General features: G+C 35.9%; 4 protein-coding genes across 5 annotated transcripts in view; 2 read left to right on the top strand and 2 right to left on the bottom strand.

The window, feature by feature from the left end:
• The window catches only part of LOC135793624 (proline-rich protein 2-like), a 35,384-nt gene extending 29,252 nt beyond the window's left edge, over positions 1-6,132 (bottom strand). Inside the window, exon 1 of the mRNA XM_065304650.1 lies at positions 6,041-6,132. Coding sequence (XP_065160722.1) covers positions 6,041-6,043 — 3 coding nt within the window. The 5' untranslated portion in view covers positions 6,044-6,132. The remainder of the gene's footprint in view (positions 1-6,040) is intronic.
• On the top strand, positions 83-6,532 carry LOC135793623 (uncharacterized). Its single transcript, XM_065304649.1, has 5 exons — positions 83-245; positions 3,382-3,474; positions 3,809-3,906; positions 4,128-4,245; positions 4,303-6,532. The coding sequence occupies exons 1-5, from the start codon at positions 234-236 to the stop codon at positions 6,196-6,198; spliced, it is 2,217 nt and encodes a 738-aa protein (XP_065160721.1). The 5' UTR covers positions 83-233; the 3' UTR covers positions 6,199-6,532.
• LOC135793625 (centrosome-associated protein 350-like) lies at positions 6,497-13,213 on the bottom strand. Its single transcript, XM_065304653.1, is given in 12 exon segments — positions 6,497-6,761; positions 6,764-7,244; positions 7,309-7,409; positions 7,468-7,619; positions 7,622-8,986; positions 9,283-9,666; positions 9,728-9,852; positions 9,969-10,394; positions 10,460-10,699; positions 10,702-12,363; positions 12,488-13,002; positions 13,062-13,213. Coding segments are annotated over 11 exon segments (5,601 nt in total). The 5' UTR covers positions 12,965-13,002; positions 13,062-13,213; the 3' UTR covers positions 6,497-6,573.
• A 300-nt stretch (positions 13,214-13,513) lies between these two features.
• Positions 13,514-23,825, top strand: part of LOC135794159 (angiopoietin-related protein 2) — a 43,529-nt gene continuing 33,217 nt past the window's right edge. The window contains exon 1 of one of the 2 annotated variants that reach the window (XM_065305335.1): positions 13,514-13,652. In XM_065305335.1, coding sequence (XP_065161407.1) covers positions 13,645-13,652 — 8 coding nt within the window. In that variant the 5' untranslated portion in view covers positions 13,514-13,644. The remainder of the gene's footprint in view (positions 13,653-23,825) is intronic. The other variant, XM_065305334.1, reaches the window with a different exon arrangement.

Below are 23,825 nucleotides of genomic sequence, written 5' to 3'. Positions count from 1 at the left end.
AGTGCCGCGACGCGGGCCCGGTGAAAGGTTTCCGAATGAAACGCTGATACCGTTTCCGAAGCAGATCAGTCTTGCCGCCGATGCCCAGCATCTCGCTTTCACGGCGCGTCGCTCGCACGTGGTTCAAGTAAAAATAAAAGTTCCGCACGCAAAAAAAAGTATCAGTTTTTTCTTCTTCCTCATCATCATCAAAAAATTTGGATACTGGATACTGGATACAGGATACCCGCAAGATGATATTACAAGTATGTACCACGCAGTGTGACACAGAAACCTCGTATATTATCACGTGTCATATTTTATTTATTACTTGTTTATTTGATCGGCGAGTGAACGGCGTGCGACAATATAATTACTTTATTCCCTACTTATCGGCTTGTTTTCCTGCGCACGTGCAGCCGTAACCGACATCCGTTTGGATAAATTTGCAATTCATATCGCCAACTACAATTTTCATCCATCGATCCATCGACTATCGGTTTACTTACACCTTATTTCCACGATTAAACAATTAGAATGTATTATTAAAATGTAGGTTAGTGAAGATTTGAGAGTAATCAAGTTTTGCGGCTATTCTTCAACGTTTGTTTGTGTTTCGAATAAATTCGCTAGTTTTATTTGAGGCTACTATGCTAATTTGAGCTTTATGCAAATTTTGCAAACTTCCGAGAGTCAACCACATGACGATGGAAAACAATGTCTGCGCAAATTACAAACAGAAACACAATATATGGCTAAATTCTCATCAAACACACTGCATTAGTTTAATTACACATATAGAGTGTTTAAATTTAGAAAAATTAAATAAAAACATATTTTATGTTTTTTTTTTTAATGAAATAAACGTAACACTCGGTGTAAAAGATTCACAAAGTATCACGACAGCATATTGTTAACATTTATTGTTCATCTTGGCATGTGTAGATTTAAAATAAGTAATTTAGAAACGTATTTTCCTCTCTTTTCGGTTTCTAAAATTGTGTGTAACTTTTACTCGGTTTTGCTTTTCCCCACGAAAATTATGTAAATTGATTGAGATACTTTTTAAAAACCATATGAGATGAACGCGCGCAAGTTCAGTCAACGTTTTGACAGCTTAAGTCGCTTTTAATTGGATTCGTGGCTCGGTCGTAGGAGAACAGGAGTAACACTTTCGGTCAAAACATCGCGAGATTAATGTATGCGCAAGCCGGTTTAAGTAGGTTATCGGACATCTAACGAGAAAACGAAATTAAAATTTAAAAATTGATAGATTTTCATTTCTCAGCGTGAATCTGTACTAAATAAATATTAATAAATTTATGCTTATAAATTGTCTGGTTTTGGTTATATTGGTGTTTAATGCACACCCAGGTATTGTTTTCGTTTGGTATTTTTGACATTTTCAATTTCACATGAATAGATGTATGCAATAAATATCGTCAGTAAGGTGCGCAAGCGCGATTGGAGTGTGTTTAGCATGTTTACTTTCACGCGCTTCATTCATTCGTGCTGCGCCATTAACAACGCACAAAACGCCATAATGGCCGTAAAATTATTTCGCTTTTGTGGCACTTAAATGTGCGACTCGAGTGCATCTCTTATGCAAATAGAATGCACGCGACACATTTTCCGCTGGAGATCTTCTCAGCGCGCACGCGGCGAACAATCGAACAAGATGTTACATTCAATTTCGATATTTTTGACATAGATTACACACAAACTGATTGAATAGTGGCAAAATTTACGTAAATATATTTTCTCTCATCATCTTCATTAATAGATTTCGTTTTTCTATTTTTTATTTTATATTTTGTGCTATTTTTTAGATTTTTTCTTAACTTTGTTTGAATAAATGTTTGTTTGTGACGCATTCACGCATAAACCACTCAATCAATTTTGATAAAATTTGGTTTAGAGATAGTTTAGACCAAGGAGAATTTCATAAGCTACTTTTTGTTGCAAAAATATAACTTACAGGGTGTGCAAAATAGTTTTGAAGTTTGTGCAACAAAAATGTGGATGAAAATGCTTCTATTTTGAGCTCTAATTGTGATATATTTGAATGAATGTTTTTCAAATTTTGCACTAATTTGAATGTTACAAAGTTGAAATACATGTGAAAAACTTAAAAACACAAGCAAATCGACGAGTAAAACCTAGTTTTCTTAATAAAGCAAAGTAAATTATCAAATTTTTCGTGCTTATTGCTTAATATTCTGCTTTCCCGACGTATAGCTGATTATCCAGTCCATATTTTCTCATTTCTCAAGCTCTAAAACGAAACCTAACGATCATCGTTGGCATGAAATCAATAAGTAAGCAGCAAAAACTAAACTGAAATTATCCTCATTTCAAGACGCTGCGCCGCCGTATTTGTATTTATAATGAAATTAAGTGCGCCCGTTAAAGCACAAAATTACTACTCGAGACCGTTTAATTTTCAATTATATCCACAGCTAGCCTTGCACTAATAACAGACATTGATAAGACTAGAGTGTGATCGTGAGAAACTTCTTTTTACAAAAAAAAACAACTCATATCACCTTATTAATCATCTCTCATTTCCTCTGTGCCTACGAGGTATACTTGATAATCAGTGCTTCATCATGTGTAAAATTTACACCTGCAGAATGCGGAAAGCAACCATTTCTTGCTGCTTCCTTTGTCCACCTGGCAAACACAATGCAATGCAAACATTCCGTCGAGATTTTAATGCCGACGTAATAACATCGGAGGCATGCGGCCGTTTTTCTAATTTGCAACTTTTACGATGCAAATCGATCGATTTTATTACGGCCGTTTATTGGAGCGTCCCGCAAATTAAATCTGCGCTTCTTGCATTATGCGAATGCAGAGCGGAGCGAACCTCGGAGCACAGGAAATCCACTCGTCGATACCGTCGATATGCTTTGACTTTGGAACGCGTTTTGCTTTATTTATCTTCGTATTTACGACCGGCGCGAAATTTTCACCGCGTTCTGCTTTTTTATTCGTTTCGCATCTCGCCGCGGATTTGCATCGCGGCGAATATAAATGCGGGATTATCGCCGCTTGATTAATAATATTTACATTTATATTGTATATTCGCAAATTGGCGAAGCGCACTGCGGATGTTTAGAGCTTTATCGTGCTCCGATTATTGTTACAAAAGTGCAAATTATTCCGCATCAAGCATTTTTTCACATTCAAACTTTTAATTTTCAAGATTGTGATACATCAAAACAAAGCTAATTAAATTGTTTATCTGGTAAAAACATTTAAAACCGTAAAAAATAATGTTTTTTGCAATAAAACTCAATTAAACTAATTACTGTCAATATGTGTTTATTACCATGCATAGGCAACCAAACATACACCAAACTCACAAAAAGTTTTATTTATATAAATTAATTGTTTTAGATACTTCTAGCGTCAATATTGACGCTGAATTTCTGCGATGGGATAACAGTCTCACCTCCAGCAGAAGATTCACACACTGAAGCAACAAATATCGTAAGTTTTTCGGGTCAAATGCACTTTTCACTTGATGTGAATTACACCGCATTTAATTGTGCTGCTATCACTGATAGCATCTCACTATCTGATCCGAAGTATACCATGATGAAGTGCTTGTAGTGAATGTTTTTAATTGGGTAATTAAGTGCAAAGTGCAATACTCTCAGTTCCCAAGAGATGTGTCCTTAATTTGGTGGCAAACAATATAATGAAAAGTATTGTTCGTGCACTTTCGTTATTGTTCATTTTTACTTCGACACAAACAGTTTTTGTTTTAAATATCCACTACTCATATATAGGATAATGATTAAATAAACTTGTATTTTTATAGGAAACAACAAAAGTTGCCTATGATTACTCACCAGGAAGTACAATTCCGAGTGATCAGGCTCAAAATTTGCAACAGCCGTCATCAAACGAAAACGCAAGGTACGCCGATCTGTTTTTGCTTAATTTTTCACTTAATATGCCGCTAATTACCGGAAATAATGCACAGAGATTAATAACAGAGCACGTCGAAATACTTTCCCTGCTGGTTAATTAACGAAATCATTAAATTGATCAAAGCGGCAAATTGCACGTGACTCTTGATTGTAATTACAACCAGAGTACAATTGATACTTTTTAAGGTGATTCTTTTGTTTAAGCAGACATTTGGACAGCAGTTGGAGCTACCAACCGTTCATCGAGTATGCCAACGTGAGTCCGCACAGCAAGTCCATCACACAGATCGCCATTGGAAAGGATGCTGTCGAAGCACTTCAAAAAGTAATCTTTTAATATTTAATAACCTCAAAATCATCTTAAAATTGTTTTAATGTGTAGAGCAAACTGCCACAACACCAAACAAATCAAAATATCCTTTATCTACAATCCGAGGTGGCTAAACCAGTTGATAATCAACTTCCGGTCCAACCGGAACCCAATGGGAATCTTGTTTACTATTTACCACCAGAGGGCGCACCTATCCAGGATGCCTATGCTACTCAACCGGCACAAACAGTTGGACCAGGACCACTTTTATACTATTCACAAGTACCGCAACAGTTACATCCGGTTCCTCCGAATGAAAATGTTGTGTATATCACTCCACAACCCCAACCCCAACCACATAATGATTATGGTCCACCCCCACCACAAAATTATTATCTAGTGACACATATTCAACCAACTGCACCACAACCACAACCGGAAGTTGAAGAAAAACCAGAGAAACCTAAAAATGTCGTCGTGGAAAACATGAAAGAAGAAAAAAAGGATGAAGAGAAAAAGAAGGAAGATAAAGATGAACATGAACATGTCCTGGTTGAAAGCAACACTGCGAAGGCAATCATCGAAGAATACGAACGGCATTACGTCAAACGCCGAAAGAATGTCGATGTTAAAGTGGATGGCGAAAGTGGTACCAGTGATACCAGCACCACGCCTAGTCCATACCCAAGCGCGACCACTCCTCTCACTATCACCAAACCAGCTCCATTATCGCGCCAGCCGATTATCGTCGCCGATCTGGACGAAAACAACTTAGAATACGACGATAAAAACAACTATTCCACCACGCAGAGTACAATCAAAACGGTCAAAACTTCCTCGTCGTTGTACCACGCAACGCAACCACTGATTGTCACTCCGCGGCCATTGGGGACCACATTTCTTGCACCGATTACTGCCGGGGTCCAGTTGCAATCGGTTGATAATCAGCACAACCATAATGGGAAGCATGACGCAGTGGTTGTGGAAGTACAAAAAAGTGTTCCTTATTACCTTGGAAAGTTTGAATTCGTTCAGAATGATAAGAAACCAACAAAATCTGATGAAATCAAACAAAATGTTGATCTAGGAGCGAATTTATTGAAATATTCTATTGAAAGACTACCAAATCCACAAGCTTTTATAACTGAATATAATAATTCTGGATTGGGGCCTAGTATTAACCAAGACCAAGATCAAGATCAGGAACAAGAATCTGGACAGTTTGATTACAAAGTCCAAAATGCTCCTCCTTATCAACAGGTCCTGGTCCCTGTTGGTCCAGTGACGAAATTAGAAAAAGTTGAGCCGGAATTACCACAACCCGTTCAAGTCCGACAAGTTTTCCTCCCGCAACCAGTGAAAACAGTCGCGGATTACATTCAGAAACCTTTTGGTCTTCATCATCAACACCAACATCATTACAATCAACCGTCGGTGCTTCTCGAGCCGTTTCCGCAAGTAACAAAACTCATTCCGCAGTTTGTTCCTTTGAAGCATCATCAAGAGGTGCAAAAAGTCCCCATGAAATCTTATTCGTACGCGCCCAGTTACCAACCAAGTCATTATCATCATCATCAACACCATAACTATCAGATAAGTCATTCGGGACACAAGAAACCAAAGAGTTTCCCACCGAATTATCAACATTTGGGAAATCATCCGCAGTTTTATCACACGGTTAAATTCAATGATTATATTGGTATGAAACCACCGAAAATAAGTGTTGCAAGTGTAACTAATCCGCCACCGGCCGCACATGGTCCGCCATTTAAAGCATCGCAACATTTACAGACAATACACGAGTACTTACCATCGACGCAGCTCACCGATCAACAAGTCCGGAAATACAGGAACCCACGCCACAGTTTTGGTAGTTCTATTCGTCTCGAGTATGGATTTATGCCGCCACTGATACCGTCGATCGAAATCGATGAGTTTGGTAAACCGATCGAAAAGTCCGACTCGTAACTTGCACTTGCGAAATGTAAATTATTTATTGCGTTCAGTTTTGTGACATATATGCGTGTGAGTTTTGTTAAGTTTTGTATTTAAGCGAGTGTGCACGATGTGATTCTATTTATGTTCGATTGAGATCTACTTTTCTAATCAACAATGTTTTTTTCTTCACACCTTCGAAACAACAACAAGAGTGCGCAAGTGCAGTGTTGGAGGACGCCGCCGTATCAAGCGATAAAACATTGAAAACATGTTTTATTTCGTTGCGAATGGCACTGGCAGCGACACCTAGCGGAAGATATTCGAAACATTGTTTTATTTAAAAATTAAAGTCTTATTATTTAAATGAGCAGTACGAAAAATTAATGTTAAATGTTAACAAATGACTTAACTCATCTGCCGTTTGGTGAATATCTCCTCTAGACAAACGGCAGTCTCGTCGATTAGCATATCCAGCAAGCCGGTGGTCACTTCTTCACGTACAATCAATTCGTCTTGATCATAGTTGGTCCATTCAGCTTCTTCAGACTGTGACTCAACTACCAGCAGCTCATCGACGTGATCACGCTTTTGCGGCTCCATTTGATGATCATACTCTCTTTACAGTCCGACTTTTCAAACGCAAACAGCTGTTTCAGTTTCTTTTTTAGTAAGAGTTCTAAACTGCGCTGGTTGTGTGGTCGTTTGAATGTTTTCGGTTTGTTTAAACGCATCCACGTGGGTGCTTTTTCATCAGGTTCAAAGAATTGTTTGTAATGTTTGATTGCGTATTCTTTTGAAATGTCAAAGAGGAATTCAGCGCAAACTTTGTCGACGTTTTCGAGTTGATTTAACTGTGTATCAGGGAATGTGACATATTCTAGAGTTTTCTCAACAAAACCGCGGTGGAATATCTCGGCGAGATGTGGTGATAATTCTTCAATTTCCGCGGCGGTTGTTGGAACAATCGATGTGGGTTGTTGTACAGGTGGTGTGTATGGAGGTGGCGGCTTGTTCGGTATTTCGCGGACGAAAATGTAAGGCAGTTGTTGTTTTTGCTGGCGTTCGATTTGTTTAATCTATAAAAAAAACATAGAATAATGCATTAAAAACCAAAAATATAATAAGAGAATTAATTTTTACTTCTTGTTCGATCGCAAGTTGTTTTCTAAGAAGTTCCTGAGCTTCGTTACCGATGGCGTTGATGTCTTTCGGTTTAGATTTAGAACTATCAACTGGAGATCCTAAAAACAACATTTATTAGAAAAACGTTAAAAATTAATGTAAAGGTTTTGTGCGCACCTAATTCTGGTGAATTATCAGGACTAATAACATCATAAGTCGTCACGTAGATATCAGGAAGCCGAGGACTCTTCTCTTCAATCGATGTGTTCAAATTGGCATCTGCTAGAATCTCAGAAACGCGTTTCTTCACATCAACAGTAGATTTTTTGTAGAGGACTCATCAACTGATTCAATCTCCTCTGTAAAGTCAGTATTTTCAGAATCTTTACTAATTGATTCTAATACTTCAACATCGCTGGTATCCTGTTTCTTTTCTTCAATTTTTACATCAATAACAGGTAAAACTTCTTCAGGCACTTCAGATTCTGAACTTTTAACACTTTCAACATCTTGAATATCTTCTTTTTCAATAATAACCTGACTTTCTTCGATTGGTGAAGATATACTGTCTTCTTTTACATCATCTACTTCATCAATATTAGAAATTTCTTCTTTTTCTCTGTTTTCAATGTGAAAATCAACTGATACCGAAGCTGATTCTGATTTTTGATCATTTTTGAATAAAACTGAAGGTTCATCAATCGTGGTATCAAGTTTAGAAGAAGGTAACATCGATTTATCTTCTTCAACAATAGTAGTATTAACATCAATTAAAATTTCTGAGGCACTTATTTTTTCTGTATCATCACTAATGTCTTTTGAAGACGGTAATTCTATGTTATTCGATTGTTCAACTACGTTTTCTTCAAGAATAGATTGAGATTCATCTAAATTTAAGTCCTCAACAGAAATCTTTAAACTTTGTGTATCTACAGTATGAAATTGTTCTTCTTCCTGAAGTGATTCTTCCCCTTTAGATTCTTCTGTATCACTTTTTGACTTAACTGATAAATTAGTTTGTTCTTTTAAAGTCTGGCTAGCATCACTAGCCTCATCATGACTTGGCACTACTGAGTGCACCTCATTCTGCAAATCAGACTTAATTGAAGAAAAATCATCCTCTGTTTCCGCCGGTTCAGGCAGCTGCACATCATGCAATGACAATTCCTTCGATTGTATTCGAATAAAAGATTGCTGGCTCTCCGTGTCGATTGTTGCTTCAACTCGGACACTAGCCTCAGGTACTGACTTAGGTTTACTGATAATACTCGCCTTGGAAGTGTGACTCTTACTTCCGGAACTCTCCGTTTGCACACTATCATTGAGCGCGCTCTTCTGCATCGACGACAACTTGTACAACTCGGTGATTTCATCCGTGATATTATTAATATTCTGCCTAATTTCATTGAATGATTCTGATTGTTTTGCGCTTTCCTCAACAGCGCCATTTTCTTTATCCGAATCGAAATCAGTTGAATATTTTGAGCTAATCGACGCGTCCAAACTTTTCACTGAACTTTCCTTGTTCCATATTGGTGCAGCACGCGCGGCGGGCACCTGATTGATGACATTACTAGCTGCCATCTCGAGATCGGCGATTTTGCGCTCCTCCTTGAGCAGCTTCTGGTGCCATCGCAGCAGGTCCTCGGCTTCCTTTCTACGCCGCTGAAGCGCGGCCTCGCGCATCTGCAGCGACCTGCAAACACAAACACATCCCTCAGATTAGCATCCCTTACATGCACGCACTATTGTTTACCGCCAGCGCGCGACAACGACTCAGTAATGACTCGCCGCGCTAAAATTAGCGCACCGTTTGGGAAAACAGACCATTTGGCTGGGTGCCAACCCGCCGCCGCGGTCTAATATTAGTCGCGCGCGTGGTTTTAATCTCAAAAACCCTAAACTTAACTTTAAACATTCGATAGATCATATTTTATTGAATTAGAAGACTTGGAAAAGTTTAAAAAATTCATTCGCATCATATATTTTTACCTTTTCGCCATTTCAGTGCGACTTGGAATGTCCTCAGCCACGTGACTTAAAACAGACGTCTTGTGGGAAGTGTAAACGACGCTGTCGGAAGCTGAAACGCTCGTTTCGCTCTGATAATACTCGCTTTGGTACACCTTCACTGGCCCGGAAGCACGACGCTCAGAACTACGCCGGATACGCGTCACAACATTCGGGCGACTCAATTGCGCCTTAATGGCGGCGCATTGCTCCTTCAATTTAATCTTGCGTTCCTTGGAGGCGGCTTTCTGCGCCTCTCGCAACTTCTGCATTTCGTTCTTCTCCTCCTGCAGGCGGAGAATTATACCGCGTTGTTTCTTTTTCAACAGGGACGCTTCATGCAGTTTACCAGTTTCCAATAAATGCCTAAAATACAAAATATTTTAAAATTTATCCAAATTACAGACAAAAACGTATAAAAAATTACTTTTTCTGTATCTCCAACCAAGTTAATTCACCCTTCGTGCGATCCAGCAAAGTTTTCTCGCGGATTTTCAACACAGCCTTTAAATTATCGATACGCGCATCTTCGTCCCTAATGAGCTGGTCAAACTGTGAACATAAGTAATATTCCATAGGAAATTATCTACCTGTGAAACGCGACACACGCACAGCATGTAAACAAACATTCAGCGTAATATGACGACATCGTCATCACGCATACTTACCATGCCAACTGATAGACCAACGCTGCTGAGTTTATGAAGCTGATTTGCGCTATCCCTCGGCGTCGCCGCGTCCATATCGGTGGCATTCAGTGCGCTCGTGATAGCTTGCTGTGTACTTTGTAACGAATTCATCGAATTTATCGTATCGTTCAGCGTTATATCCGAAATATTCATCGTTGAGCTACTGCGATTCAAATCCATCATTAGGTTCTTGTTTTGATGCAAAACAATCACTTTATCATCGTTATGTATACTTTCTTCGTCAAAATCGGAACGTCGAGAGAAGTTTATTGACTGTTCAATTATCGACGCGTTTGATATGTTTGATTTTGATGTTGGTGCTGAAGTTATCACAGAAGTTTGTGTGTCTTTTGTTTCTTTAGCTGCTGGGTGAAGATTAGATCTTGTTTGAAGGTCTAACATTGACTGAAATACAAAAATTATTTTTATTAATAAAATATTTACTAAAATAAGTAAAAATTTAACAATACCTTCTCAATACTCATAATATGCTTCAAAGATTCATTAAAATCATTCAGCATATGCAATTCTGCTTCGAATTTAACATGAATTTGATTTGTTGTACCATTTGCCAGTTGAACTGATGAAGTTTTTGTCGAAAGTTTATTGTTTTTGTTATCATCGTTGCATTTCAGCACTAAATTAACTTTTGGTGGTACTAATTCAATATTTACTGATTCTGGAGCATCTACTACTGCTAATTTTGGTTTATCACTTGTAGATTTATTAGAATTATCACGTTTTCTGCTTCATCCAATTGATGCACCTTAGTTATAACTTCCTGCAGACGTTTTTCAGGGTTCAAACGTGATACAGCTTGTACACGTGGTTGAAACGGTGTGTGCATTATTTTCTGTGTGTCGTCCATTTCTTTCATATACTGCCGAAAACTTGATAAATCTTCGGGAATTTCAGAAATTTCATGGTGCGACACATCCATTTGCTTGGCTTGTGTTGGAGTTGACTTATAAGAGTCAAAACTTTTCGTATAACGTGAAATATTACCTGATATTATACTATCACGTCGTGTACTACCCGGTAAAACATCAGATTGTTGAGATTTTGAGTCCTTCTTATGTTTAGATGAATTTTGTTGACTTTCTGTACGAATTGAATATGATTTTGTTGATTCTGGCTCAGAATTAGAAGAAATTTTAGTGTTTTTATTAATTTTCGGATTTGATTGACCAGATGATTGAGCAGTTTTAATACTAGTGGAGTCATATTGTAACATTGTGTTTTCCAAACCTGGTGCATGCTTTAACCGTCTTTGCAACTTGATTTGTTTTAATTTTTCTACATCAATGTTAAGTTTGTATTCATCCAAATGTTCCGCTGCATGTTTAGCAAACTTTTCTGATGTTGTACAAGTGCTACTCTTTGATGAAACGTGTGCGTCATGTCTTGAAAGCCGTTTTGGTTTCGGTGGTGGGTCCTTTGGAATGCTAAACACCGAAACAGCTGAAGTGGATGTAGCTGATTTACATTTGCTCTCGAATGATATATCAGGTATATTTTTGGATGTGTCTGAATCACTGTGATCACTCTGCAGTTTCAACTTTTCCAATCTTTTGACATCCAAATCAATAAAGTCAGTGTTTGTACCTTTAATGGAATGTTTTGTAGATGCTTCCTTTTCTTTTTCCCTTCGTTGAATATTTCTGATGGTTTCAAGGCTGCGTTCAATTTTAGCGTTGATTTCTTGTTCGGATTTTTTACTGCTTAAACTTAATTCGATCTTTTCTCTCATTTCCTTGTAACTTTGAGGGGTTTTAGTTACAACTGGAAGATTTTCTGATAAAGAACTTTGTATACCCACATCTGATGTTTTCACAGGCGTGCTTAATGCCACGTTTAATTTTCTTTTTACTGAATTGATAAAATTATAAGGATTATATGTAGGTTCAGGTTGCAGCCAACCAGGAAACTTATTCTTCGGTTCTTGAATTGTTTCCGGAATTTTTTCTTCACTGACTTTGTCTTCTTTTGTTTCTAATGGTCTAGAGTCAAATGTGATTACATTTTGTTGTTTTTGAGCGTCTTTGTAAAGTTTGCGTTGAATGTGTCCACGAAAATAGGCCTGAATTAATGTCGCTGCTTTGATTTTAGCATCATCCGACTTTGCAGATGATTTAACGTACTTTACTTCTTCATTTGACGTGGTTTTATCACTTCGATAAGTTATGTTTGAAGTCGATTGTACAAGTTGTGGTTTGAGCGGTATTGTTGCGACTTTAACCAAAGGTTTTATATCAATGAGAGGTGGTTTTGGTTCAACTTGTAGTGGTGGTGGTACAGTTGGTGCAGGCGGTGCTGTTTCTTCAACAATTTTATGATTCTCTCTTGATTTTGATCTTTGTCTATTTCTAGCAACCTTTATAACAAAATAACGATTAGAAATCAAGTCATTAATTTCATAATTTAATAGAGAAACAAATTAAATTCACACTTTATTGCAAGTAAAGATATTGTGATAAAATTAAAAACAAAAAACTTACAATTTGTAGTGATTTCTGATGTAATTCCTTCAACTTTTGTTTCTTGAGCTGTAAAGCATTGTCAGTCTCCTTTATCTGCTTCTGCTGCTGCAGCCTCCTCTCCCTCTGCTTCCTAATATACTCCCTAGCATCCTCAGGATTATAATGTCTTACTTTTGGTGGTGATCCTTGTTCTAAAACTGTTCTAGAACTGTCTAGCCTTTCAGATGGTTTCCTCTTGATACTAAGTCTATGAGTATTAATACTATTTGCACTGCTAACTGGAACAACCCCCTGAACCTCCTTTTCCTCCCTTTTGCTCAATATTTCCTTCTGTTTGTCAGTGTCAGTTATATTTGATGTTCCAGCCTGCAACCTCTGCTCAAGAAGTCTTTCATATTCAGCTTTCAAGATTTCTATTTCCTTCTTGGATTCCAGCATCCGTTTACTGACAACTTCGCTGTCTCGCAGAACTCGATTCACATGATTGTTGGGCATTGTGGACTAGTTGTTGATTGAGCAAAATGTGAAACATTCTGGAATTTTGTTAGAGTTTATAATATTTTGAGCTGTTTATTGATTGATGATGACTTACAGTAGGCACTTGGCAATGAATGCTTGAAAATAATGGCGTGTTTCATATTGTTTTATATAAAAGCATCACATTTACGATTGTCGCGAGCGAAAATTTTCGAATTAATGCAAAACATCCAACGTCAACCGTAAACCGTCATTGGACGTAACCTTCAGGTTAGAAAAATCACGCACACCTGTTGTACTTGTATGAATGGTTGCCTATGTTAAACTCTAGTTTTAACTAAATATATTTTATTATTAAAACATTTAGTCTCGTAGTAAAAGTTAACTATGATAATATATTCAAAAATACGTTTCTTCTATTTTATAAGTGTTTAAATTTAATTTGTTTGAAAATAAAAGAAAAAATCATGAAACTAAATTTGAATTAAAATCAATTTTTGAAAAATGTGTCAAATGTCAAATTTGCTCCCTCTATAAAACTTAACTTCCTCTCGCAAATCAAGTCCGCGTCAGTAAAGTTTGTGCGTGCAAAAATTAACAATGCAGATTAATTCTTGTGAAATTTACATTAATTGTCTAATTAATGAATTCATTTCTTCAACGTAGCCGGTTCAACGCACCCGAAGAGCGATGAATATATGCAAAGGTAAGTGTCTTTTGATTATAATAAAATATGATTTAACAAAATTCGGCCATTGTTATATCTGATATTGTAATATTGTTCCGCTTGTATGGCGCGCCGGTTCTTGTCAATGAAAGTTCTTATCGATCGAAAGTCGTTAACATTTCAATTGGTATTCTTGTTAACAACACAACTCGTTAACATTTTTTCGATATCATCAATCAAAAAGTGCGAAGCAAAACAAAAACCGAATATAAAAGTTGAAAGTGTGGTCCGAAAATACACCACACAAAAACAATAAACGCAATGTAATCAAACGTACGATGGTTATCCTTGATATTTATACGAATGTACTTTTATCTCTCTGCATTCCGCGTTTATCAATGTTTTTGTTATTGCTTGCACCAAAATGAAAGGCGTTAGATTTCGCATCTTTTCATGAAAGTAACGTGATTGTTTAACTACGAAATTTATTCGACTTGGCTGATTTATTCTTAATTTATAAAGATATTGTTCTTCTGTGTAACGATGAAAAATATTTAAATTTCTAGGAATTATGAGCTAGAATATTTTTTTAAAGACATGACATTGATGGTAGCATTTGAAATATTGTTGTGGTTATGCAACCCAACATCCCTACAAATTGCAATGCAAATTTCTATAATTAAGCACGATTTTCAGCTAATTTGTTGGGGTGCACGTTGCGTTACTAGAAAATCATTTAAACATAACACAAGTGAATACAACTGAGCGCCGCGGAATTCATATTTAGACTTCAGGAAATATTTACCGGCATTTTTACAAGAGTAATTGAGTTTATAACCATCTTACAAATGATTAAACAGTTGCCTATCCGCGTAAAAATCCAATATTTGGTTATTTTTTGTTTCTCGTTGTAACATAACCTAGCAATAACGTAGTTTATTATTTTAGTGGTTAAAAAGTTGCCTAACTTGTTCAGAAATAAATAAAAACTAAGTTTTTGGATGAAATAATTCGTAAAACGTGTGAATTTTAACTAAAAACTAAAAACACTAAAACTAAAAACCTTGCTATTACGGGATAAAACGTCAGGCTACACTGTTGCTTAAAGAATAAATACCTGATAGGTAAATTAAATTAAAAATATTAAGAAATATGAATGTAAATTGAGTAAAACCTCTTCAAGGGATAAAAAATGGATGCTATGTAGTAATAGTAATGATTAAACTATTATAAATCACGTAATCAATCGTGCGTTTTTGGAGATAATTTCGTCTTCATCGTTCTTGGACCAGTTCCGCAGGCGAAAATTGCCTACGCACCAATTTTCGACTTTTCAACTCGTTAAACTTATTAAATTCCACTTACAATCATTGAAAACATTGAAAATATCGACTGAATGCGCCATTAAGAAACTCGTGCTGGTAATTAATGCAGTATCAGTCTGTGGCGCGTTGCGAGCGCTGGAAAAAATTGCACTTTAACCTAAATACTTAGCTCTTTAACTCCTTTCGAACCGGTTATTGATTTTTAGAACAAAAAATGCGCGCGTGCATTATTTTTTACGACCACACCATATTACGTCATGGAATAAATAATTTTAAAAAAAATATTAGATAAAGGGATAAATATAATATTAACTCGTATTTTTCATCATAATGTATTTGTTATATCTCATGAATTAATCAGCAATTTACATCGGATATAATTAAAAGCGATTTATATACGGCTGCTGGTGAGATGCGCCGAGGAAAGTTAATAATAAGCGAGCGTGTGTTTCACGAATGCACATTTATTATAAACATCATTATTTCCCGCCCCGGCACGGTGTGATGTTTCGCCGCCGCTGCAATCAGGAAACATTATCGTTTCACTTTTCATTTAATTGACCTCAGGAGTCTTGAATATGATTCTCCAACGAAGGAAAAAACGATAATTGCACGCAAATGGCGACGTAATAACAATTCAGTGCGGGATTATTACACGCATAATTTTAACCATGTTTTAATGGGTAGGCAACTCAATATACACATCGTATATGAGGTTATGAATGACTGGCGTGGCAGAAACGTAAGAAAACTGGTCCATTTCACTTAATATTCTGTATTGTCCATATGCGGGCGTAATTTTTGCACGCATTGTTCAATTTCCTGCTCGGAAACTTTTGTTTTTAACATTTATATCTATTTTTGTATCAAACAGATGTTAATTTAGTATTTATACAGAGTATTTAATTGGTTAGACTTTATTGTATAATTTTCAACTATAATTTAATGTGATATTGGATACTGTTGGTCTCACCCAATAAATTTCACGCACCGAAAATATAATTGGACGTTAAATATGAAATATCACTTCCGACAGTCGCAAATCCAAGTTTTAATCGCTTGGATTGTTATAAACATGTCAAAACCTAACAAAATCTTAAAACTCGTTGAGAAAATCGTGTTAACAAATTGTTTATTTACAAAATTAATCGAAATTTCAAATCTACATCTACATCGCATCATTGCGTTAATATGATTATGTAATTTGTGGCAATACTCTATATTCATAAATATTGTCGACATCGCTTGGGTTAAACGCTGGATTTCGCCAATTATACTGATTTATGCACGCAATTAATAATTTTTCTTCAAAAACACCAACGTCCATAATTGATGACCACGGCGGCGCGCATCAATAAGCTCCGTCCGAGATGTAAAACCTAAAAATCAAGATCGCTATCCGTATAATTAATAATTAAAAACGCGATTAGCACACGCCAAATCGTTTTTGATTGTACCACAAAGATACCGCGCGCCACGAATGAATGAAGCATTCCAATTCTAATTCCAATTCCACATTCGTCAAATCAAGCGTACGCATTGCGTAATCGATATTATGTTTTTGTGGCAAAAATTCTGTCTAATTGTTGGAATAAATCGCTTTCGATTTGCATTTTATTGCAAAACGAGCGGTCGATATAATTGTCGCGTTAATTAATCACCCGAAATGGGCCAGGCTGTTAAATTTAACAATTATTTGACCAGCGAGAGATATATTAAAACAGATATGCTAATGTATTTAATTTAGGTTAAATATTTAAGTAATCATAAAACTACTTGTGTGTTTTGTGTTATCTGTGCCTCAAAACGTGTATTATTAAATTTTGACGTCATTATTATTAATTAAAAGTGGTGTGGTGATTAGTTTGGATGTTTCTGCAAAAAATGCTGAGAAAAATCAACGGTTTGTCGCGATTTTTGGTTCTATTTAATTTTAAAAATACAATTTAGCCGTTCTCTAATAGATGGCGCTGTCATATGTCATGTGTGACATGGGGTTAGGTATTTAATATATATAATATTGATCGTACAGATTTTATAATGCACGTCTGTCACATCATGATTAAATTATCACATAATTTATATTTGTTAAATATCCAAGACAATTATAGAGATTTTAACGTGAAAGCATTAATTTTTTAATTTCTAGCATTTCATGCAATATCTTGACATTTAAAACCTATGCAATTACATCTATTACCGAAACCAGAAAATTTAATTTGTCACAAGTTAAAAATATTACTCTTAAGTAGGCAACTAACAACTACTTGTTACTATGTGTTATCTATATCTTACAGCGTGTATTATTAAACGTTCGACGTCACTATTAATTGATTCCGATTGATTTCACTGTTGGAAATTACCAACTTCCGATTATCTCTGTGCCGTGCCATGTGTAATTACCTACTTCCGCTTTATCGCACAAGAAGCCTCATTGCGTTGTAGTTAACGTGTGTTTAATCACATCTATTACGATTTAAGACGCTGCACAAAATTGTATAACGCTAAATAATGTGTAATCGTAACCACTTCAAACGTAACAATATTTACTTGGGCACTATATGTTTAAACAAAAAATTAATTTATGCAATCGTAATTTACATATGTTTAGGTATTAACTGAATTAATAGGCATTTGAGATTACAAAATTGTCCGTAAAGCGAAATTTATTATCAATTATACCTTATGTTTTCATGTTCTCATGTGGAACTGATATTTAATCAGCGCACGGAAAATATCGGTGCACACTGCTTCGGCTCCTTTGCATATTATTAACTTGTGATGCAAATGTGTGTTCTTTTTTTCTATATTCACGCCAGAGTTGCAGCAAATTATTATTGAAAATTGTAGCCGCGCATATTGCAATCACGCATTGCAACAGCGGATTGAACGAGTTAACTATACGTTGTCAATTGCAATGCGGTTAATTACTTTTTAATTTCGTGAAATTGCGGTTGCAGTTTGGTAAAAATCTCGCCAGGAACATAAATCTTTGACATGCAAAGAAAATTTAAGTATACAGTTATATAAAGTATGAAATTAAAATATATTATCATTTTAAATGGAATTATTTTGTAAAATATTTCTTTTTTTATTAAAAAAAATAATAAAATACGATGAAAAATTGCATAGGGGAATAATTAATGTTGTAGTTATATAAAGTGACGAGAGATGTCGCTAGTATGCACTTATTTGCATTTAATTCGGAGGGTCGCTCGGAGTTAGCTTTGTGTGGTGGTGTCAGTGAGCACACATTGAGTTTTGTAAGGGGAGAGCCGTACTGGTGTGAGTTGCCGCTGCGACGCGTCACATATCGCTTGTTGGTGTTAGTCAGTGGACGCGGAGTTATATCGCAGCAGCCAGCCGAGTACGTGTGAGTTGACGCACAATATACCCCACACTACAATGTAACTCCATAAATACACCACAGATGGCGTTAGTATACACTTATTTGCATTTAATTCTTATCGCGCTTCTCGCAGTTGCAGCACAACATTTGTGTGTTTATCAGAAACATATTTGTTTTGTTATTGATACCGCAGGTACAATGCGATACATTTTAAAAACATTCTTCACAATATAAAGTAATAGTAAATATTCAACTGTTGCATTCCATTGACGACTTATTATGTCAGTTTAGCCTGCTTAGCTGACGTTCCGCTTGTTTAGCTCATAATATTCTAATCGCTCCGGTAATGGTCACGACTTGTACGAGTAATTCCATCGGACTGTGAAGGCATGAGTTCACGACTAGACGAATACGCGTACATGTGTTGCACGAATGATTTTCTGTCATTTCCTAATCCGAATTTAAATATTATGACAGAAATCTACCGAAATGCAAGCGCAAGCATAATTATCTCCGGTGATTGATTGCATTTTTAAATTTAGAAATCAAGATTGTCCGATTGTCGCCTCTTTGATGTTCACTTTGATGTTGCGTTATGCGATTATCAGTTAACTAGTTGTTTAATTAATAATTAATTAGCAAATACACAATTAGGGATAGCCGTTAGCTCGCGGATTGTGTAATTGTTACGCGCGACGCGTTCTTTAATTAAAAATAAACGCGAAAAAATATTGACGAATTTCTAACCACCGCCCACGATGAGATATTACACAAACGTACAAATTAAATTTTATGATTTAAAAAGATTTTAATCCTTTACCGGTGATTAATCAGATGGTTTTTCATTTTAATTACCAGTCGTGTGATATTTACAGTTTACACAATTCGGAAGTGTAATAAATCATTGCCGTAACGAGCGATCTATAAACATGAATGACAGGAAAACTGAATTTAGTCATTTCCAACCGCGAAATTAATTATAATAAGATTTATGTAATAGTGTAACATTTATGAAGCGGACACCTGATGTTGCGGAATGCATTCGGTTCGTGTGTCTGTCTGTCGGTCGAGAACGGAATAAAATGTGATTGGCATTTCGGGAAGGCAGCCAAACACAAGAAACTGGTTCACACACGACGACGACACACGGCGCACATGGCACATGTTATTAGAAATTCGAAACAAGTACGTGTCAAGATGTGTGACATGTATTTATCGATTATTCATCGACTTCCTTGGTCAAATCAGTTAAAAATTCATCAAAATTCCAATCAAAAGTTATTTATTTTTAGGTTTTTCGTGTGTTTGTGTATGTAGGAAACATAAGAAGCACTAATTGTAATATTCAACTTAGTAAAAATTTTTAAATACATTGATATATGACAATATATCACAATTATCCCGCCGCTTCGCTCGCGAATATCTAAAATAAAAGCATAATTATATTATTTGTTCTTCCGCTCAGTGTGAAATACAGTGTGTGCAAATTTTGGGCATTGGACACACGCGAACAGGCTACATATAGTTGGTCCTGGAAGAAGCATGGCGTTGTTCTTTATTTTATGTGTGTAATATTCAATATGTAAATACCGGTCGTCATCTTCAATAGGCATATTTTATCACATCTTTTTGCAGACGTCATCGTCATTTATCTTTTTGTTGCACAAACTTGCAAACTATTTTTACACCCTTCAATTTATATTTTTGCAACATGCAGTAGTTTATGTTATTCTCAAAGATCCAAAATATCTCGAAACTTAAATTTATCAAAATTACTTAAATAGATTTTGTGTAGCAGCGTCACAAACATACATAAACACCGTTAGTCGACTTCTCCAGCCAAATCAGTTAAAAATGTATCAAAATTCCAGTCAAAAATAATTTATTTCAATTTTTTTGTGTATTGGTGAGTGTATCAAGCAATTATTTTTGATTTTATAGGTAATATTGCAAAATTTCCTCACACAATATATCTAGATGTATATTTACTTGCTTTTATAGCAGATAATGAGGCTTAGAAAGACAAATACAGCAAAAACACAACACAACGACACAGTTCTGCACAGTGCAGAAAAAGCGCCAACACGATTTCAGATCATGGATAAATAAATCCATTTTTTTATAATCACACATTGTGTAATAACAATATAAAGTGGTCTACATTTGAAAACACAAAAATGCTTTATATAGGTGTGTGTTATAATTTGTTTTTCGGGCGTAATTCATTATTTGAACGAAATTACGCTGTTTATTTTTGCAATAATATTAATTGCACTTATATAATACGCCACTACCAAATAATGAAAAAATCGATTCTCAATATCAGCCAGTAATCGTCTAAGACTTAATTGTTTGTGTATTATATAAGTTGAGAGCTGGAGCTGGAGCAAGAGCGCTTGAGGTAAAAGGTAACTACCGCAGTGAGTGCTATTTGTGTTATTTCCTGCCAGGCGAAGAACTTCCGAACATCAACAACGTTTACCAGCCGTCAATCAGTTCCTATTCCTCTGTCTATACTTACTTACTTACAGTCCGTAGTCATCTTGACGGCAAACCGAGCGAAGCTAGAATTAAATTCTCTTTCGCGCGACTAGTCTATATTTTCACGTTTGCGGTTGTCATCGTGCTGGGCCAAGCCTCATTTCTCTTCGGACGGTCGTCAACATCAACAATATCTACATACCCACCGGTGGTAGCTGCCTACTGGTTCGATTATTTTATTATTTGATACGGACGGAGAACGAATGTCATTCACTTTCTCCAGTTGTTTCAAACGAAAATAATTTGTATTTTAAAAATAGGGTTTTGGGTATTTGAAAGCTGGTTTTAAGGAAAAATATGACAAGTTTTTGAAAAGTTTTTAAACCATAAGATTGATAATTTATTTTTTAAAAATATAATATTTTTGTTAATGCTGGATATTTAATAGTTTTGTTGATATTTTAGTTTTTTTGCGTAGTGGTTATGAATTTTTGTCGCATAAAACAACTTCGAAGGCTTGTTTGAAAGGATTCCCATGGGCCGATTTTAATGATTTTTGGTTTAATCGATGCCTCTTAGTCTATTCTTGAATTTTAGTTTTATTTGTTTTGTTTTTTGATGTTTCCGACTTAGTAATCTTGAATTTTGGGAGCACTATGTCTATTTTTAACTTCAACGGCTTATAATTTCCATAATTCAGCAGCCATTTTTGAATTTAATGTATCAATTGATTCACTATTTAATCCTCTTTACCCCAACGCTTCAATTGTTGATATAGAACAAAAATTAACAAAGTTATCCGCGTTTGAAATTTAATTTTCATAAATTTTTTTTCCAAGAAAATCGCGACTTTACTTTAATCCAGAGAATAAAGTTAGAATTCTCTACCAAAACTGCAATTTAAATAATTTTGAATGTTTCTGCAAAGAATACAAATATTTTGCCTGGTATTCACGATACTATACTTTCAAAAAAACAGTTTAAAACCCGCAAAAGAAATGGTATCATTTGGTTGAATTAATTTTCGCCGGTGTTTGACACGCGAGTCCATTAAGTAAATAGCGAATTATGCGCATATTTGTACGAATATCCGCCCGCCATTAGTGTTGCCGGCGTCGAACATGTGTGCGGATTACAATAATGAAAGTGCTATCCATTTGTTTGCGGTAAACTCGCTCGCTCGCTGATTTTGCACTCACGACGCTGTCGTTTCAAGAGTTGTGTAATGCACACACATCTCATGCTCTCCGGTATCATTTCCGCTCTGCTAGTAAAAGTTTTTATTTTGTTTAAATTGAATAATTGTCTCGCGTTTAACTTTAGGAAACGATTAGAAGCATTTTTTGTGTGACCACCTGTGCGTTCAACTCTGACAGAACACAATTCCGATTATTAAAGTTTATTTAAAGCCTAGAAAAGTTTCAATTTCAATTAATATCGTGGTCTATAAACGGAAACGCCTATGTTTTAAATGTTTTCCATTGATTTAGCTCATTGTTTTGTAATCGGCTTCATTAACGGCGCAAAACTTGTTCGAGTTTCCTTTCGGCCAGATTGGGCGTCTAATAATTACATTTCTGTCAATTCGGGTGAATTAATAGCGCCCGATTGCCGTCTGACACATTGCGGGCGTTAAAAAGATTTATTTCGCTTTTTATTAGTTATTAATAACACGCGCAAAAAATACTGCACATATACTCTAATTAGTGCTTTTTTTCTTCTTCTTCTGTTGCTTCAAGCAGAGATTTTGACAGAAAAACTTTCGAGGTAAACATGTGCTGCCTGTCAAAGAGCCACTGAATTTATAATTTCCATTTTTGTTTATAATTAAATTACGGACGAGAGAAAAAAAAGCACCGCCAGAGATACGTATCTTATTCTAATGCTAATGACTACGAGTTAAACTTCTTGAGCGTGTGCGTACCTCTGCGATAAACATCAAACGAAAGCAAAACAAATTAAATTACTTCAAATTAAAACCGCAGCTATTACGACGTAAATTTATGCTATTTTTGTGCTATTGTAGTGTTGGTTGCATACTTTTAGGCGCAGGAGTAAAAAAAAATTAAAGAATAAAAATTGATAAACATTTTTTCGGTCGTCGCAGAAAAGAAAAGTTTCACGAACCACACACACGCATATAATGATTGTAATTACGCGACGCTGTAAATAATACACGGTGTCTTCGTACGCGCTGGCCACAATACCATGGACCCGTTAATAATAAGTTATGCGGCGAAGTGAAATTGATTGTAATAGTCGATAATAAATATGAAACGATGGACGAAATTGCCGTGCGCACAATAATAAATTTTTGTGAATATTTCTGCGAGTGTAACCCCCTTAAAACACGCGCGCCTAGAAAGTGATACGCGTTTGATGTTTGTGTCCGCTTTTATCTTTATTGGCGTAATATGTCCAAGCGCGAATTAATCAATAAATTAATTAAAATATTTGCTGTGCGCCCGCTTTGATTCCGCGCGCGCGGATTTGCATAATTTCGGATAAACACGCTGGGCGCCCGCGCACGACGTCAATCAAATTATAGATTTGATATGATTAAATAATTGATTATGTTTTTTTTGAGATGTGTGCGCCTGGTAGGTATGCAGCACAAAGTACGAACAAGTCGGATCGATCAATACGCGTTCGATTTATTTGTCTCGGCGGTCGTCGTGTGTCCGTTTTTCGACTTTCTTGCCTCGCGCCGGCGATAATGAGGGGAAAGTGCCCAATATATAATAATGTATTTTATAATAATGTTTATAACAGTTGTGAACTTGCGTCGTCGCTTACACACAGCTTCCCAGGCGCGTATATAGATAAAATAAATAAAACTTTAATGTTTTAATACGATTAAAAATATAACAGCTGCTGGAATAGTATTTTTATGGATATTTTGTTTGTTTGTGACGCTACTACGCATAAACCACTCGATAAATTTTGATAAATTTTGGTTTGGAGATAGTTTGGACCTAGGAGAATAACATAGACTACTGAATGTTGCAAAAATATAACTTACAGGGTGTTTAAAATAGATTGCTAGTTTGTGCAACG

Source organism: Atheta coriaria, unplaced genomic scaffold (assembly GCF_025399875.1).
Source record: "Atheta coriaria isolate IRGN ID8LTWV9N9 unplaced genomic scaffold, Caltech_Dcor_3.1 hic_scaffold_6_pilon, whole genome shotgun sequence".
NCBI classification, from domain to species: Eukaryota; Metazoa; Arthropoda; class Insecta; order Coleoptera; family Staphylinidae; genus Dalotia; species Dalotia coriaria.
Note: the sequence above shows the minus strand (reverse complement) of the source record. Positions and strands in the feature narration are given on the sequence as shown.